The 17,561-nt window shown below is 39.0% G+C and overlaps 9 protein-coding genes across 9 annotated transcripts; 3 read left to right on the top strand and 6 right to left on the bottom strand. All coding sequences in view use genetic code 12, as the record gives it.

The window, feature by feature from the left end:
- Positions 1 to 261: 261 nt before the first annotated feature.
- KTR4 (putative mannosyltransferase) lies at positions 262 to 2,653 on the top strand (the record flags this gene model as incomplete). The annotated part of the gene is made up of 1 exon (XM_007372338.1): positions 262 to 2,653. A coding segment is annotated over one exon (1,022 nt), but the record flags the coding sequence as incomplete, so codon positions are not given.
- Positions 1,819 to 2,640, bottom strand: SPAPADRAFT_48045 (uncharacterized protein; the record flags this gene model as incomplete). Its single annotated transcript, XM_007372339.1, has 1 exon — positions 1,819 to 2,640. One exon carries the CDS (start codon positions 2,638 to 2,640, stop codon positions 1,819 to 1,821), a length of 822 nt encoding a protein of 273 aa, XP_007372401.1.
- A 209-nt stretch (positions 2,654 to 2,862) lies between the features above and the next one.
- ELA1 (elongin A) lies at positions 2,863 to 4,751 on the bottom strand (the record flags this gene model as incomplete). The annotated part of the gene is made up of 1 exon (XM_007372336.1): positions 2,863 to 4,751. One exon carries the CDS (start codon positions 4,723 to 4,725, stop codon positions 3,799 to 3,801), a length of 927 nt encoding a protein of 308 aa, XP_007372398.1.
- RPP1 (RNA-binding RNA processing protein) lies at positions 2,884 to 3,792 on the top strand (the record flags this gene model as incomplete). Its single annotated transcript, XM_007372337.1, has 1 exon — positions 2,884 to 3,792. The coding sequence occupies one exon, from the start codon at positions 2,884 to 2,886 to the stop codon at positions 3,790 to 3,792; it is 909 nt and encodes a 302-aa protein (XP_007372399.1).
- Positions 4,752 to 5,886: 1,135 nt separating the features above from the next.
- On the top strand, positions 5,887 to 7,929 carry PDR16 (phosphatidylinositol transporter; the record flags this gene model as incomplete). Its single annotated transcript, XM_007372334.1, has 1 exon — positions 5,887 to 7,929. One exon carries the CDS (start codon positions 5,909 to 5,911, stop codon positions 7,031 to 7,033), a length of 1,125 nt encoding a protein of 374 aa, XP_007372396.1.
- Positions 7,080 to 7,913, bottom strand: SPAPADRAFT_48042 (exosome non-catalytic core subunit; the record flags this gene model as incomplete). Its single annotated transcript, XM_007372335.1, has 1 exon — positions 7,080 to 7,913. The coding sequence occupies one exon, from the start codon at positions 7,911 to 7,913 to the stop codon at positions 7,080 to 7,082; it is 834 nt and encodes a 277-aa protein (XP_007372397.1).
- Positions 7,930 to 8,321: 392 nt separating the features above from the next.
- BNI4 (Bni4p) lies at positions 8,322 to 12,294 on the bottom strand (the record flags this gene model as incomplete). The annotated part of the gene is made up of 1 exon (XM_007372333.1): positions 8,322 to 12,294. One exon carries the CDS (start codon positions 11,928 to 11,930, stop codon positions 8,322 to 8,324), a length of 3,609 nt encoding a protein of 1,202 aa, XP_007372395.1.
- A 504-nt stretch (positions 12,295 to 12,798) lies between these two features.
- SPAPADRAFT_64183 (globin) lies at positions 12,799 to 14,399 on the bottom strand (the record flags this gene model as incomplete). Its single annotated transcript, XM_007372332.1, has 4 exons — positions 12,799 to 13,134; positions 13,345 to 14,050; positions 14,092 to 14,166; positions 14,308 to 14,399. The coding sequence occupies 4 exons, from the start codon at positions 14,397 to 14,399 to the stop codon at positions 12,991 to 12,993; spliced, it is 1,017 nt and encodes a 338-aa protein (XP_007372394.1).
- Positions 14,400 to 16,049: 1,650 nt separating this feature from the next.
- Positions 16,050 to 17,134, bottom strand: SPAPADRAFT_64182 (globin; the record flags this gene model as incomplete). The annotated part of the gene is made up of 1 exon (XM_007372331.1): positions 16,050 to 17,134. The coding sequence occupies one exon, from the start codon at positions 17,132 to 17,134 to the stop codon at positions 16,106 to 16,108; it is 1,029 nt and encodes a 342-aa protein (XP_007372393.1).
- Between the last annotated feature and the right edge of the window lie 427 nt (positions 17,135 to 17,561).

Genomic DNA, 17,561 nt, shown 5'->3' with positions numbered 1-17,561 from the left:
CGCACCCAATACAGTTAAGGTTGTGTTCTCCAAACCAAAGACGGAGTAAACATTAGGATCATGGCAAGGTAACCAAAGCATACTGCTTCAAGACACACAACAACCATTAACGTCACTTCAGCTACAGCAAATACGAGTCGGCGTACAAGGTTACCCGGAGCAAGGCTTACATTATCCACGTGACCTAATTATTTTTGTCCAAAAAGAAACAACGGGCCGCAAATAAATTTGTACGCCCAAATGGCTCCAAATTGGTGAATACAAGCAATTTCCCATGAGCCACCTTTGTTTTCAGTTTGTCGAGTTGGTTTTATAGAGTTCTTTTTACTATGAGGTAACGATGATACGGAAACTGAGACTATTGATTGTTATATTGGCATGCATATGTGTCATATTGACTATTATTAACTATGCCCCCCACCCACACATTTTATCCCTTAATGAAAAATTGCACTCTTTCGGAAGAAGCCGACATCCTCTGTTTGTTATTGAGCCCAATAATGTCGAGTTTCACTTTACTAACCCCAAGGGGATATCCGGTAATTCCAATCAAGTAGTTGAGCGGAATAAGAGACGGTATCAGCAGTTGTTTTCACAGGAGATCACCGAGCCATTAGATTGCGAGTTACACAGACCAGGCACACAATACAAGAAAGCAAATGCCACGATTATAGCCCTCGTGCGAAACAACGAGGGCGTCAAGTTGGGGCGAACCATAAAGTCATTGCAGCAAAAGTTCAACAATAGATTTAATTATCCATATACGTTTATAAATGATCAGCCATTCACCGACGGTTTCAAGGCGAAGATCATGAGATATGTCGGAGATAACACCCCTGTGGAGTTTGTAACTATTCCGGAGAAGCTCTGGGATAAACCAGACTCTATAGACGTCAATAGAGAGACTATAGCAATGAGCGCGTTGGCCAAGGAGAATGTGGCATATGCTCATAAAGCATCGTATCATAATATGTGTCGATTCTACCTGGGGAACTTCTACAATGTGCCGGAATTGCAAAAGTACAAGTACTATTGGCGGATTGAACCCAATGTAGATTTTTACACCGATCTTAACTACGACGTGTTCAAGTATATGGAAGATACCAAGAAGGTGTATGGGTTCACTATTGGTCTTGCTGATATTCACCAGTCTATAAAGACATTATGGCCAGAGACACTAGCTTATTTGAATACCGATGACAACTACAAGTATATCAACCCCAATGGGTCATTCCAGTGGCTAGTTGATCCATTGCAAAACCCCATAAAACATCAAGTTACAGGTGGTTACTCCACCTGTCACTTTTGGTCAAACTTTGAGATTGGCGACATGGACTTTTTCCGGGGCGAAGCGTACAATAACTGGTTCAAGTATTTGGACTCCACGGGTAAATTCTACTACGAGCGATGGGGAGACGCGCCGGTGCATTCCATTGGTGTGAGTTTGTTTGCACCCAGCGATAAAGTGCATTGGTTTAGAGACATTGGGTATTTTCATGATCCGTATTTCAATTGTCCGAATAACAAGTTTACCAGCGGGTGTAAAATAGGCAAGTTCAGTCTTTGGGAACATTTATGGGATCAGAATTGTGTGAGTGCTTGGGCGGATTATCATATGAAGGAGGGGGTGTACTAGGCAAACAAGAGTCTTTAGATGTTTTTATTTTCTTTCAAAAACATCTACCAGGCTTCACCCGGTGTACTTTTACTCTTTTATCTTTTTGGGTAGCCCCTTCGGCTATGGACTTGATAGAATATATATTTTATAAAACTTTATTTTCAATCACGCGTTTGGCTACGCCGATGGCTCGTTATTTTCTATATACTTCCTCTAACTAAATATAAAGTATCGCCATTTCTAAAACTCAGCTTGGCACTGGTAGCAACAACTTTCGGCTCGTCATTCTCCAACTTGAAAATATTCAATTTATCTTCTGCAGCAGTCACCACATTATTTTTATTAGTAATGTGCAACGCATCAGCAATGGAATCTAGTGATCTACCCACCACCCAGTTCTTATTTATAAACACCGCCTTTCTGTTTTGTTGAATGTCGAGTTTTTCCTCAGGATTACTAATGTACAATACCCACACGTAGATTCTGTCGGCAGCACTGATTTTCGCATCTCCCTTGGCGACCTTCTTGAGGGTGGCTATTTCCGCATAGTTACTCTTCGAAGCACTACTACTCTTGAATATCTTAAACACGCCTCCAGCTTTAGTGGTGTTCTGTATGGTCAAGAATTTTTGAAACTTTTTGAATGCACTGGAATTGCCCTTGGCAGCATCACCTACTCTAAACAGCTTTTCCAAGATTGTTGTTGGTCTAGGTGATTGGCTGTGCAATCTCTCGTTGATTCTCTTTTTGTCGGCTTCACGATCAGGGAATAAGGTCTTGGAAGACACACCCAGTGGCGGACTCACTGATCTGGTTGGTGAGCGATCAAACATGTCTCTGTTGACACAATCATGCTGATCAATCTTGCGGTGGTTGGAACAGAATGTCTGTTTGCAGAACTCACAGACAAAGGGGAGAAAGTCTAGTTGGTTACAATAACTGCAATTCTTACCTATGTCTATTATTCCCTGATCTTTGGTTGGATGTTGTGTTTTATCGATAAATAAGTTTGTTGTTGACATGATGTAGCTGGTAGAGAATGAACAATAATGGATAGAAATGAAAATAGAACGGGAAATAGTTGCAAAATTTATAGTAAACACAAGTGGCGGTGGCAACGGTGATTTAATAAGCGGAGATATCTTCGTTCGGCATTGTATTGACGTTCCAGCCTCCTTACAGGATCCCAACCATCGCTAAATTTAGTGGAAAAAAAAATTACATAACAGTAAACAGTACTAGGTGTAACGGCATTAGCTAATATCATGCCCTACGACTTGAATATACCATGGCCAGTGGATAACTACACCTCCAAGCCAACACCTTCTCAACTCACACAATTGAAAAATATAATATCCACAAACTACACCCTTGGTATAACCCACCAAGTAATCAACTACAGCATCACCGAAACGGTTAAAATACCTATAAACAATGCAAATGAAATCAACCCCATAGACATCACCTGGCTCAGGAATGAGCTTGTCAACTTTCCTAAACTTAGATTATTCACCAGACTCACCTTGATCGTCAATGATTCCTCGAAAATCCAGCATTTAACTAAACTTCAAAACCACTTTGATTTGATTGCCATACAACCACTCACAGAAAAAGCCCTACAATTAACCATAACAAACTTGGATGTAGATTTAATCTCCCTCAATTTAAGCTCAAGATTGCCGTTCTTTCTCAAACACAAGATCATAGGCCTGGCCATCGATAAGGGAATCAAGTTTGAAATATGCTACAATTGGTTGATATCCGGTGCAATAGGGTACGATGGGACCCATGCCAACGTTCAGTTAATTAAAAAGAATTTCTTCAACAATGTCCTTCAATTGATACGTGCCAGTAGATCCCGTGGACTAGTTATTTCCAGCGGTGCAACCCAGCCATTACAGTTGCGTAACAGTAATGATATCCTCACCATTTTGAAGACGTTGGGATTGGACAGAAGCAGAGCTAAAGCTTGCATGACTGTCAACCCCGAAAGAGTTCTAGTCAATGGAAGACTAAGAATAAAGTCATACAAACAAACAATAAGTGTCAATGACAATGCAAAACTCTTGGAAAACGAACATGAAAATCCAAACAAAAAACTGGATAGTCTAGTCTACAAGCGAAAGTTGCAAGATACCGATACCGGAAAGCTTCTCAAAAAAGTAAAGTCGTGATATTCATTAGCTAAATATAGAAGATTTAATCTGTTTGATCTTTGTAGGTGATTGTTCCAACACTTTTTTCTTTTCTGGGGTCCGTTTGACTGGCGGAGGTGCCGGTCGTTTACTCTTGAGGAAAATTGAAGGCGCACTCTTGCGTTTGCGAAGCACGGGGACGACTATTGGTTTGTTCTCCAGGGGAGGAGATTCCAGTTTGGTGGTGGTTGTATTATTAGTAGTGGTTGTAGTATTAATTGTGGGTTTATCGTTACTTCCATCAAAAAATGTAGTTCTCTTGACAGGCGTTGTTTTAACCAGTCGTATCCTCTCAGGTTGAGTCTTGAACACATCAAATGGGTCATACCGTTTCATTGCCGGCAGTTTAGTAAACATAATCGACCGAGACTGCATATCTCGTCGTACTTTGCTTAAAATCGACCCCTTATTCTGAGCACTAGTCATGGTACTCCAGCTTTCTCGACTTGGTCTTCTCCTGATAGTAGGGTCCTTCAACACTTGATCCAACTTAACTACTTTATTCTGGAGTTTCTTTCTCTCCAACTTGTGTGTGATATTACGCAACCTCATGGCCGAATCCTGTTTAAACTCTTCCCGATCTTTGACATACCGCTCAAACAAGGTCTTATAAGGCATACTCAGTTTGATATCCAAGGGTAATTTACCAGGTCTATCAGGGAATTCACGTTCGATGAGTTTCACCCACAACTTATCCGAGAATGGTATGAGTTGAGGTGAGGCAGTTTCAAGTTGGTTTAATTGTTTCGCGGACATCCGCTCAAGCACAGGTTCAAGTAAATGATAAGGTGTGGGTCCAACATCTTGGATTTGACTCGTGTTTTTGCGAAGACATGATATGCATAAGTGGACTAGTGTAGGGACATTACTTCTCGGTAGAGAAGGCCCTTTGTCTTCAAATAGTTGATCCATGTGATGTATGAGGGAGTGGTGAGGTTAAGCAGAGTAGTAATAATTATTTGATGTGCCTTCAAATTGCTGCATACTAAAAAAAAAAAGTTTCGCAATGCTACCATGTGATAAGAGCAAAGGTCAGTAGATGGTGCTATACAAGAGAGTGCTATACAAGATGATATCGGTGTGGACACAGAGCCCCTAAGATTACTAGCAGACACATAAACCCAGTGAGCCAATTTAGAGAGTAGCGGGGTTTGTTAAGCAAGAGTATTACACGAGCACATACGATTATTCGTGATAATGTACTTGTCTGTATGAGTTTTTCCATACGAGAAAAGGTTCAACATAATGGCAAGGCTGAAACGTATCCCCTGATTATGTTGTCGCCTTCAGAATAAGCCCACCTACAGTTTGATAAGATCAAGGGATATCTACAGTTACAAACACCACACGTGACCTATATCGGACCGTTTCTGTTCAGCCGTGAATCCTTTTTTTAAATATCGCATTAATAAGCAATTAGCGCCGAGCCAAAAAAAAAAAAAGAATAGCGGAAAGTTTATTCGTGATGACAATTTTGCTTTACGTCTATATTAGCTTGCTACGAGAAATGGAGTGATTGTTATTGGTCAGAAGTTGAGTGCAGTTACCATTACCACGTACGTAATACTATTTGATCAATCGATAGACCTGAAATTTAATGTGATGGTGGCTAACGCAACACACAATGTACGGCGGAATATTAGCCATCACCCCAAGAATTTAAGAATTTTACGAAGCGGGGATGGGGGAAGAGACAGATTACACGACAGGTGTAGATCAAACCTGGGGCCACCTAACCGCGTTGTGAATTAAACTTAGACAGATCACGCCAGACGCGCATGATACAATTATCAAACTGTGTTGAAACACCCGGCTTATATTAGGTACGAGTTAAACCCGAATACTGGACAAATAACAATGGGAGAGGGGGGGCGTCCTGCGTCGAATGAACGGTATTTCCGATCGGATATAAAAAAAATTTCGTCTTTTCTTTTTTCTTATTTTTATTTTTTTTTATTTTTTTTTCCTACTTTCGGGCCAATTTCCTTTTCCATTGCACCCGTTGTATCCCCCTTTGTTAATTATTAATATATAACCACACATTTCTTTATCTTTCTTTTTCTAGTGTTTCTTATCTCCTCTTCATCCACTCATCATGCTTAGCAAATTGAAGCTTAAATCTTTGACACCAACAAGTTCCTCATCATTGAAAGCCAGTGATGTTAGATCCACCGAACAAGAAGTTTCTGGTTCCGTAGATTCAAGCATCAATGAGAAGATAGACTTTGAATCGGAAAAGGTGTTCTACCCCTTTGAACAACCTTCCGTGAAGAGCCACATCCCCCAAGAACCACAACTCAGCGCAGAACAAAAGGAAAAGTACTTGGCAGTTTTGCATCATTTCCAACAAGAAGATCTCAAAGTTGCCATCAGCGAAGATACCCATAACCACAAGAAAACCGAACTATACCAACCATTAACCCATGACGAAAAGTCGTGGCTTACTAGAGAATGTTTCTTGAGATACTTGCGTGCCACCAAGTGGAACGAAAAAGACGCAATCAACAGGGTTGAATTGACCCTTGCTTGGAGACGTGAATTCGGTATCGACAAAGCAATGGAAAACCAAAACAAGGTCAACGGCGAAACTACTAGTATTGAAAACGAAACCGGTAAAGAAGTTATTCTTGGGTATGACAACGACTCCCGTCCTTGTCTTTACTTGAAACCAGGGAGACAAAACACAAAGACTAGTCAACGTCAAGTGGAACATTTAGTCTATCTGTTGGAAAGAGTCATTGACTATATGCCCTCCGGTCAAGACTCTCTTGCATTGTTAATAGACTTCAAGGCCCATCCTGTTGGCACTCAAGGTGGGAAGATCCCCCCAGTAGGTGTCGGTCGTCAAGTTTTACATATTTTACAAACCCATTATCCAGAAAGATTAGGCAAGGCTTTGCTTACTAATATTCCATGGTTAGGATGGACATTTTTGAAGATTATTCACCCATTTATTGATCCATTAACCAGAGAAAAGTTGGTTTTCGACGAGCCATTTGAAAAATACGTTCCTGTAGAACAATTAGACGTTGACTTCAACGGTAAGGTCAATTTCGAGTACAACCACGACAAATACTGGAGGAGAATGATTGAAATCAGTCAGGAAAAGAAGGCAAAATACATGGAACGGTTCGAACTATTTGGCGGTGTTGTTGGATTAAGTGAAGTTGATTTAAGAGGTGACGATTCTGAAATTAAACATCCTGTTGGTACGATATAGATTTGCGTGATAGATAGCTTAGATACATGTGCATATATAATAAAACTTATACAAACGGATTGGCATTCTTTCTCATTTCGATCTCTCCTGTTTTGATATCGATCATGTGTTCCCAGTCTATAGGATACATCAACTCTCCAGCACCATTTTCACTCTTGGCAAACACAACACCTAAATCGTTTCTAGCAGTGCTCAAGTAATAGTTCGACCCATCACCAAGAGAGATAATCACAGCTCGAACAATATCTCCAGGTCTGTAGCTTTCAATTACCTTGACTTTATCTCTTTCAGTAGATCGTATATCTTGAGATCGAATCACCCCACGGAAATTCTCTCCAATATCAGGCACTTGAATGGCGGTGGTTGAAGACAGGGCAATTGTCGATTGGTTGAATGCATGTTGGGTGATGGTGGTTGCTGAACCAGGTGGCATCAGGGCATGAGCTGTGCTTCCATTGGCACCTACTCCTGAATCTGCCAAGATATTCCCGCCGCTTCCATTGGCTCTTTCCACCGAGATGATCTCACCAAATACTTGTTTAGGCGAGATCCTGGTAATTCTAATCAACACCACATCGTTCTCCTTTGGTAAATTAATCGAAGTTTCCGTATCGGCGGACTCCTCAATGAATGTCTGTCCTTTGGGAACAACAGTGACAATGCTGGTGGTAAACTCCTTATCATCGGTGTCTATTTGTTTAATGTGGACGGTTCCGAGTATGGTTGATGTTATAACGGGGATGGACTTCGTGGTGTTGGTATCGGTGGTTATATCAGAAATGGTGGTTCCTCTACCAGGAGAAAACTTCAACGGACGTTGACTAGACTCGTCTAGTTTGTATACGGGAGTGATATATTGGCCTGGCACTACGACTGACATCATTGGGTATTGCTTGTTGTGTATGCTAGTGTTAATTTTCAAACACTAATTTTTTTCACCTCATCACAAAACTACAATCCTCGAGATTATACACTACAAGCAACAAAATGAGCTATCCTGAATTCGTCAACGGTAATCCTCCAATTATAACCCTTCAAGAATACGACCTTGCTCCATGGGCGAAAACCACCTGTGTTGATCATCGCGATGGGAAGTACGTGGTTGTTATAATGGAAACTCCGGAAACTGTCGTGGCCCAAATTGATCCTAAAGACAATGATACTTTAGATAGAATCTTCAAAAGTGCCATGGAAACCCATAAGCAACAACAACTGTAATCTACACAATTGATCTATATAGTTGTATCATTAACATAATCTAATTAAATTATATATATATATATATATTCTAAAAGAAATGAGTGTAACACCTTGATTCAACATGGATATCCATCTCGCTCTTGAAAGTATTCAACTCTTCCTTAATCTGCTGGGCCAAGATCGGTGTCAATTGATTACATGTGGCCGTGTCAGGGTGACGATCATACTCCTCCTCATTATACGTGTCATACAAGATGATTCTCGAACTGAATCTCACGCCATTCATCTTGGGGTTAACAGGACTGGTCTTCTTCCACCTCATCATCGACGTGATTGATCGAGGCGACGATGCTGAATTTATTGATGATTGGTCCGAGATTGATGGGATCTTGTTATGACTGAATTTAACTGCAGGTGGAATCATACTACCTGGACGGAATCGTGGTTTTGGTGGGAGTGGAGGTGGTGTGGTAGTACGTGCCACTACTGGAGGCACAGGTGCTTGTGTTAAATGGAACACCTCATCTTCATTATCAAACAGAACATTATCGTCCTCATCATCATCGTCGTCGTCGTCTTCGCCATCGCTAGAACCAAAACCTCCACCAACAGATGAAGATTCATCATCACCTATAGATATCGTAAAAGATTGATGCGATTCGCTATTTCTCAAAGTTTGTTGGTTCAATTTACCTGAGAAGGAAGGCGCATTCAACCCTTTAAATGACATGGAAATTGGACGATTGTTGAATTTGGCACTGCCACTTCTGATTGCTGTTTCCAAAATCGGTGATTGTTCAAGAACATTAGAATCTTCATCTTTCTCATCGCGCTCCTTCTTCTCTTCTTCTATCTTATCATCCCTCTTTTCAGTAATTGTATTGGTTAACCCGCTATGCTTCTCTTCAAACTCAGGCTCCTCTTCCAAACTTGATTTAGGCATGACATGTTCCATTGATGGAGAAGGTGTCTGTGATTCACTTATGTTCGGAGAAGCAGTATCATCCTTAGACGTATCAGTAGTGACAATTTCAGGTATGATGGGTTTGGCCTTTTCTTCCTTAGGGAACCTCTCAGCTAATGGAGATGATGCTTGCACTGGGAATCTATCCTCTAATGGCGATGCTTGCACAGGTGTAGCTGATCCTGGTCGGGTGATATACTTTGGAGAATTGGAGAAACTTAAATTATCAACATCAATAAAGTCACTAAATTCCAAAAGATCATCAACCATACTATCATTATTACTAGCAGCAAAGATGGCATTCTCAGGCTTAACTGCTGAGGTATTGGCACTAGCAAGCTTGCCATCCACACTGGCCAATTCTTGACTCAAATTATTTCTCCAACTGGTCGAGTTCTTCAAAATTGAGTTTGATCGAGAAATACCACCGGGAGTGTGCACTGGTCCATTATATTGAACCACATGTTCATCATTATTACCATTGACAAACGAACTTCGTTTAGACTTGACTGATTTCATCGACATTGATCTTTCTAAAGTAACGATACTCTCAACTTCTTGGGGATTAAGTGATTTAGGAAACAAGGCTTCTCCTAAGAGATTAGCTTCAAGATTCTTGCCTGAAGGACCAGGTGAATTTTTCCCCGATGAAACAAGACTGTCAATGGGTGTTTTACTGACGACTCCAAGTCGAGGCGATGTATCCAAATCAATTTGGAATGGAGACCCCAAGGGAGAATCAGTAAGCAAAGGTGGAATCAGGAACGTCATTTCTTCACCAAACTTGTTACCGCCCGTGAGCTTACGAGGTGGATTATGCAAAAGATTCTTGGAATCATACTCTTCTTCATCTGATCCTTCATGTATGGCTGTTGGTTCTTCATCAGTCACAACACGTACATCATCATCACTGACTTCACGAATCATATTAGCAGAATGAGCTTTGGAAGGACGGGAATCGAATGACTCAACGTCTTTACTGGTGCGTGTTTGAGCCGGGGGTTGTGGTACTGGTTCTGAACTCTTTTCTGCATTGGACCCAATCTTGGCCAAATTATCCGAGGATCTATTCTTCTTAAACACATTGATAAATGATGGCTTTTGTGGCTTCTCTTCAACTTCGTTAAACATGGCAATATTGGATGTGGAGAATGATTTGGAACGGATCTTCTTGGGTTCAGCTGGTGGTTGAACTTCACGAGTTTGTTCATTCAAAGCATGATTCTTTGATTTAGACTTAAATAATGACTTGAAACTGAATTTCTTCTTTTCCGGAGCAGCACTTGACAGCGACTGTTGTTGCTGGGTAAAACTCTTTAAATCATCAAAAGTTTGACTCTTTCTGTTCAATGGTTTCGGAGTTGCCGGTTTATCCATTGGGTTCGCATAAGTAGCAGCCTTTTTAAAGTTCAAGGAAAACGAGGAATTGGATCTTTGGTGAGGCGATTTTGTAACCGGGGGTTCCCTTGGTGAATTAGGTATATCCAACATACTTTTTGGTTTTTTAAGTTCGGTAGGGGTATCGGTAATATTTGACCCCTTGGTACTATTCGCTTTAGAAAAAATTGATTGTGAACTCACCGAACTGGATGATTGTTTATGTTGTTGCTTGGGACGTTGTGCAGTGATGGCCGTACTTGTACTCACTCGTGGTATGTTTTGGGAATTATTGTTGGTAGTGTACAACGGACTATTGGTGAGCGGATATTTCTGGTGGTTGCTAAGTGCAGGGCTCGCATTCATTCCGGTGAGACTAGGTGCCGAGGGGGACGAAACAAGAGCTGACATTGTGGGTGGTGGGGGAAACAGAACTGGCAGATCCAACTGGGATGATACTAATGACTTATAGCTCTGCGGAGGTGGCGGAGGTGGCGGAGAAGGGGGGTAGTTTGGCATTTTTATAAATCTCGGCGTATTGGAATAATTTTCCTGATCTCTATTGTTGGTATTTTTAGAATTTAAGCCGCTTGCCCAATTCAGCGATTTATTGCCGGTTTCTTTGTTGGTTCCGTTTGTGCTATTTTTACCATTGCTGGATGAAGCAGTTGTAATTGCTATATTAGTATTTACGTTTTCCTTAGAAGAATCGGTTTTTGGGGCTGCAACTTGACCTGCAGTTTCAATAAATCGCAATTGTGGTGAGTTATTTGAATGTGGTGTGAAATTTTGAAACGTGGGTGGTTGTTGTAAAACAGGTGTTTCATCAGTGCTATAACCGAAGTCATCCTCGGTAGACACGGATCGACGAGCTGGTTCATGTGCTTTAGGTTCGGGTTTATTAATTGATTCATGTGCGGTTTCAAAAGTTTGCACTGAGTGAGTTTCATTGTTATGATAAACAAACGAAGGTGCCAAAAGATTACTAGAGCTGAGTTTATCTTTTTCTTGATCCTCCTCCTCCTCTTCTTCCTCCTTCAACTCAGTCATGGCAGCATTTGGGTTGGTCCACCCTTTGCTTTTCTCATTAAGAATATTCTCTAATGCTTTAATCGATGGAGAGGCCTTCATGAACGATGTTCGTGTATTTGCTTGATTCTGAGCTTTGGTAGTGGTTGTAGTACTGTTCGGTTCTAGTAATGAGTCCCTTATTGATCTAGATGACGCGGAATATTTAATATGAATTGAATTTCTCAAGTTGTTAACATGGTTGTTGGTAGAATTTGTAATGGATGCACTGTAGAAATTATCATCGGAAAAGAACTCGTCAAACGAGGTCGAGTTGTTTGTGGTCATGCTGATAGTTTCTTTTTGAATATGCTAGTCAAGCCTTTAAAAACTATCTATGATATATATGTAATGCTTGCAATAGAATAAGGTGAAATCTAAATAAGCAGGCTATTTTGGGTTGTATTCTGGACTTTTTCTCTCCCACACCAACACACATTCAATGTTAAAACGACGATACGCAAAAAAAAAAGGAAATGTAAGTTCTTTTGCAGCAGTAAATCTATGTTAAATGGACTCTATCAGGATGGTGGTGGATAAGGTATTAACACAGAACTCTGGTCGAGGATTTTGCTGTAGGAACTTTGGGGAAACAGGTAAAATTTCTTTGTACTAAATACTAAGAAAACTCATTAATTGTTCTCGCTCAGAGAAATGAAAAGAAAAAAAAAATAACGAGTCAGGAATAAGCCCGTCCCAATTAGGAAATTCCTACATTTCTGATCAAATTCCGTACTTGAACTGTACCGTGATAACAAAACACCAATCAAACAGTAACAGAAACTTTAGCGCATTTGCTAGAATAAAAGAGTAATACTACCAGCACACTAAAGTTTAGTACAATTGGTATGATTAGAACATATTGGTTCATTCCATTCACGTGATTCCGAGGATTTTATCACATCTAAAGTTTTGTGGTTTTAGTGCTGTGACGCGTCTGCTGCAAAAAAAGAATAAATAATTTAGCTCCTTTCAGTTAAAAAAATAATTTTTTTTTCTTGCGAGGTGCACACAGCAATCTCCTTTATTATGACGACCGGCTGCGAAAGGGAAATTTTGTTTACAATTCTTCGTGAATGAAATCAGGGGTACGTCAGCCAAACTTACATAAACAATGGACGATGCTGATCTCATCTGATTATGCATAATACTCTTTGCAGAATTACGGCTTCCTTGGCACAAATCTCCGCAATAGTGAATATTATACTTGTACTTGCCTCTCTAAAAGTCAATAGAAGGGGATGTCATGTCTAACAGCTTAAACTAACTCCAGGAGAAGTTTAATTATGTCAAACAAGAAAATAATTGTACTTTTTAAAAAAAATTTACTTGGGTATTTGTAATTCTATTACGTGATGACAAGATAGCTCTCTGTAGCCAATACAATGCCAGCAGTAAACATTGTAATATTTCTGTTTGTTAAATTGTCATACCGGAAGGCTAGCTTACAGAAACTAGCTTTGTTCGCACAAATATAGGCAATCATATGAACCTAGCAAAATAGATTGCTTATTACCGTAGTAAAATACAATACATCAGAATACACATAAATACAAACCCATAGATAACAACAATTTCATTTACGAAGATACCCCCTTCTCGCCCTAGCCCGAGCAACTGCAGCCACCAGTGGGTGATAATGTACAGTTCCAGTGGGTAGTCGAGTGGTATGTTTTGACTTGACTGCACTTGCCTCACTTACCTCATTTGTAACACTATCGATATCTGAATTTTCAGCTTTTTCATCTTGATACAATCCTTTCTTGGGACTTCCTACCAAAGTTTTCTCGGTTCTCACGGACGAGGTGCTCATATGCGTGGGAACACGCTTAAGGTCAACAGCCTCTTTTTCAACGTTGAGCACAGGATCAATTCCATATTGTAAAAGGGAATTGGCCAAGAAAAGATACAACTTAATCCAAACAATTTCCAATTCTTGATTGAACTTATTTCCAAATCTTTCATGAAAAGTTTGAATTAGAACCTCTCCTAATATTTCATAATGAACTGGTTCAATGTTTAAAATTCGGGTATGTCTTTTACCTAATTTCATTAAATAATCCTCTAAACTGGACAAATCATCTAATTGCAAAACCACAATGGTCAACACTGAAGCTAAATCTAGAGATTGATGCTCTATAGATGGGAATATATTTTTCATTTCACGATCACGGGCTATTATATTGGCATAAAATTGGCGGCAAAACAAACTGGTTGCAATTCCTGTAGAATTGGATTTGATCACTCGAGCCATGCCCGTGATTGTATCTTGACTATCAAACAGATCTTCACTTGATCTTGGGGTAATATCCTCAGTGCATTCACATAAGAAATCTGGACTCAGTGGTCTAGTCTGACGTTTAAGTGTAGTCCCTTCATCTTCTACTAGCAATGTGTTCCAAGTATACCTAATAAGTTCGATCTCTGATTTATTTAAATTTAAGCTCACCTTATAAGGATGGGTCCTAGGACGAAGTGTTGGTTTTCTTGAAACCATAACAGTGAAAAATTTTCTGTGCTGTTTCTGTGATTAGAATATTCTAAATTATCCAAATTGTTTGTATAGTGGTTGCAAAATCTTTAACCCTTGTTGGCTCAATTGAATTGTAAAACTTGTCAGCGAGGTCCATTGAATAAATAGGTAAAAGTGAAGTGAAATGCGTACTCTTCTTTGAAACCACAAGCCCCCAAAACAGTTAAATGTTCAATTATAACATAAGAGAAGGAATATGAAAATCCCTCACTACCGCTATGCATATTGTGTAAACACAATTTACACCTCTGTACTTTTAAATTAAGTTTTATTGGTTTATGATTGACACGCTGTTAAGAATAGGGGCCAAGCAATTACGTAACTAATGTTCGAAATTACTCAAGGGCGATTCTAGACGTCTAAAGAGAACCGAAAGGCAGGAAAATGGATAGCAAGAAACCAAAATGCACTACCGATGGAGCCGTACCTTAACGTGTGTATGTAACACATATTCAAAAATAGCATGATTAATTTGCTCGTCTGAAGATGAAATGGGGAAATCAACTATTACCAACCAATTTTGTCATATTTCAAAAGGGGTCCTAGATTTTGCTTTAATAATACCAGTGTTATTTTTTAAAAAGTACAAGCCACCTCCCCCCCCAAAAAAAATCACACAAGCGTCTGAAAGGGGGATTATTACCGTTGCAAACTAAAAGATTGACGAGAATATAAATTGACGTACCAAAATCGTATTTTGGTACTTAAAATATTTTTTTCTGCTATGGGATGGGGTCATAAACAATAATAAGTTAAAGTGGATTTACTCGGTAGTCAATTCAGGGATATCTGTACTCACTTCAATAACCCATCATACATAATATCATTCCGTATTAAGTAAGTATTTAAGCGAGTCTTTGTATCATCAATAAAATTAGTTCTCGTGCATAATACCTATCAGAAAAATAGTTCTTGTTCTTGGCTGCGAAAGTTCAGTTCACAATAAGATCTGTAGATTAGCAACCAAGGGGGTAAAATTTAATCCCTTGTTGAAACAGGGGGGCAAAACTTGACCCCATGTCTCTGCATCCCCTAACGAAAAAGACTCTATGTGTTCAATTAAGATGTATTAGAATGAATTTACATATGAAACTGTAGCTTCTACACTTCAAATTTTAAACTTATTGATCATTTATTCATAATATATTTATAGAGTTTTTAATATGCAAAATATGCCTATTTATTACAATCCATGTATAAATAGCAATGTGAGCCGTTTCCAGAACTAATTCGTCTCATCTTTGTATAGATGATTACCTATGTGAATAAAACTACTTCTTTGCTTCTTTCAATTCTGGATATTTCTTATAAAGCTCCTTTCTTTGTTTTCTTCTTCTGATAGCTCTTGCGAGCATAGCACCTAAAGTGGCAGTGGAATTTCTTGGAATATTGTCGTAATCATTCAACATTTTATAGCGCGTATAGTAAAATTATTTATGTAAACTAAATCTGAGTATTTAAGATTGTTTGATGATGAAAAAACCTTGGACCCTTTCACAAAGCGCAGGGATCACCCCCTTATATATCGTCATACCTCTTGAGCACAGCCATAGGTTTTGCAACCAATGATATGATCTTACCAAGAGCTCGTGACCCGCGGGTCATAATTTTAAAGCTTAAACAATGAAATAAGAAATATTTTTTCATGCACGGACAATGACAAAAAAATCCGGAAGCTTGAATTTCTGATTAATGGAACAAATGGTCATGACTTGGGAATCATCCAATATTATTTAATATTTTATGGAATGTTTTCGAACATTCTGGAACAAGAATTGCCGAACAGTTTTTGTGTCTACTTGGCAACCCTGATATTCTGGAAATTGATTCCGTAGAGACTACAAAATGAACCCTAAGATTTGTATAACACAAGTAAACATTCATTAAACATAATTCCTATATATAATTATTTAATACTATTTCCTTTGATTTATCTCTTGCGATATTTATACCGTGCCATTGCAGCTACCAGTGGATGATATTGTGAAATAGCTTTAGTTCTGTGTCTGCGCTGCGAAGACCCTCTACTTGCAAAACTTTTTTGATCTTGATTATCTGAAATGTGTGAAGATGAAGAATTTTGTTCACTAGATATACTTTCTTGATCTCGGAGGTCTAAAGCAGGAGAAGGGATAGGAGAAATAGGAGGTAGTGGAGGTGGTGGAGGACGTGGTGTTTTGATAGATGGGGGGATGCTCAGAGGTGAGAGTGGATTATATGAATTCCATGAGATATTGTTCTGAGCATTTGCAGGTGGTTCCAAACCCAAGCTGGGATTAACACCGGGTTGTGTATAGACACGATAATTGCAAATGGGGCCTTTGCACTCTATAACAGGATCAATTCCAAATTGTAAAATGCTATTTGCCAAGTAAAGATACAATTTTATCCACGCGGCTTCTAATTCTTGGTTAAATGTAGTGCCAAACCTTTCATGGAAAGTTTGGATCAACGCTTCTCCCATTATTTCAAAGTGAGTAGGTTCAATGCTTAGAATTCGGCTATGTCTTTTTCCTAATTTCCACAAATAATCTTCTAATCTTGTTAATTCGTCTAATTGCATAACCACTATTGATAAAACTGCAGCAAAGCTGGTAGTCTGATGTCGTAATGATGGGAACATTATCTCTAGATTGCGCTCACAAGATAGTAAATTCTCATAGAATTGATAGCAAAACAAACTTGTTGCGGCAGCCAAAGATTTAGCCTGTAAGATTTCATTAGAGCTTGATACTCTTCTATTGATATCAGGGGTTTCAATTGGAGGCTTGTCTTCTTCACAATAACCACCAGGAATTTTTGGACTTGGGGATCCAAGAAACGATTGATTACAAGCTAGTGTATCTTCCATTAACATTTGATTCCAAGAGAACCTGATAAGGTCAATTTCTAGCTTCGATAAATTCAAACTAACTTTAAGTTGATCAGAAGGGGATTTTAGAAGTTTTTCTGTCACCATTGTTGTGTAGTATAATTCAATTACTATATTTGGAGAGATTTATAACGAATAAAGAATAGCCGGAAATCAGTATTAATAGTATTATTCTCAAAGCTGAAAAATTACCACCGTATTTAAGTTGCTTTCAAAACATTTCTTGTCGTCGATCCAATGAAAAATGTATCTGAGAATCAGTCGATATCCTATTATAAATTAAAAGTTAATATTCTAGATTAAATTGTGAAAACAATAGATCCGTATAGGGGGTATGCATGAAATTTATCTCGTTTGATTTAGGCGGAGATTCGCCATAAGCGTACTTTTTTTTTTTTTTGTTTCTACTGGATATATGTATTAATTGTCTTTTGTTTTATTACTGTATATTAGTTTTCAAGATCACCTATAATACTTTAGTCTTATTATATAATAACTAGATCTTTCTCCTCAA

The sequence above is a fragment of the Spathaspora passalidarum genome (genome assembly GCF_000223485.1).
Source record: "Spathaspora passalidarum NRRL Y-27907 unplaced genomic scaffold SPAPAscaffold_1, whole genome shotgun sequence".
Lineage (NCBI taxonomy): Eukaryota > Fungi > Ascomycota > Pichiomycetes > Serinales > Debaryomycetaceae > Spathaspora > Spathaspora passalidarum.
The sequence above is the reverse complement of the archived record's forward strand: the minus strand, read 5'-3'. Positions and strand labels throughout refer to the sequence as shown.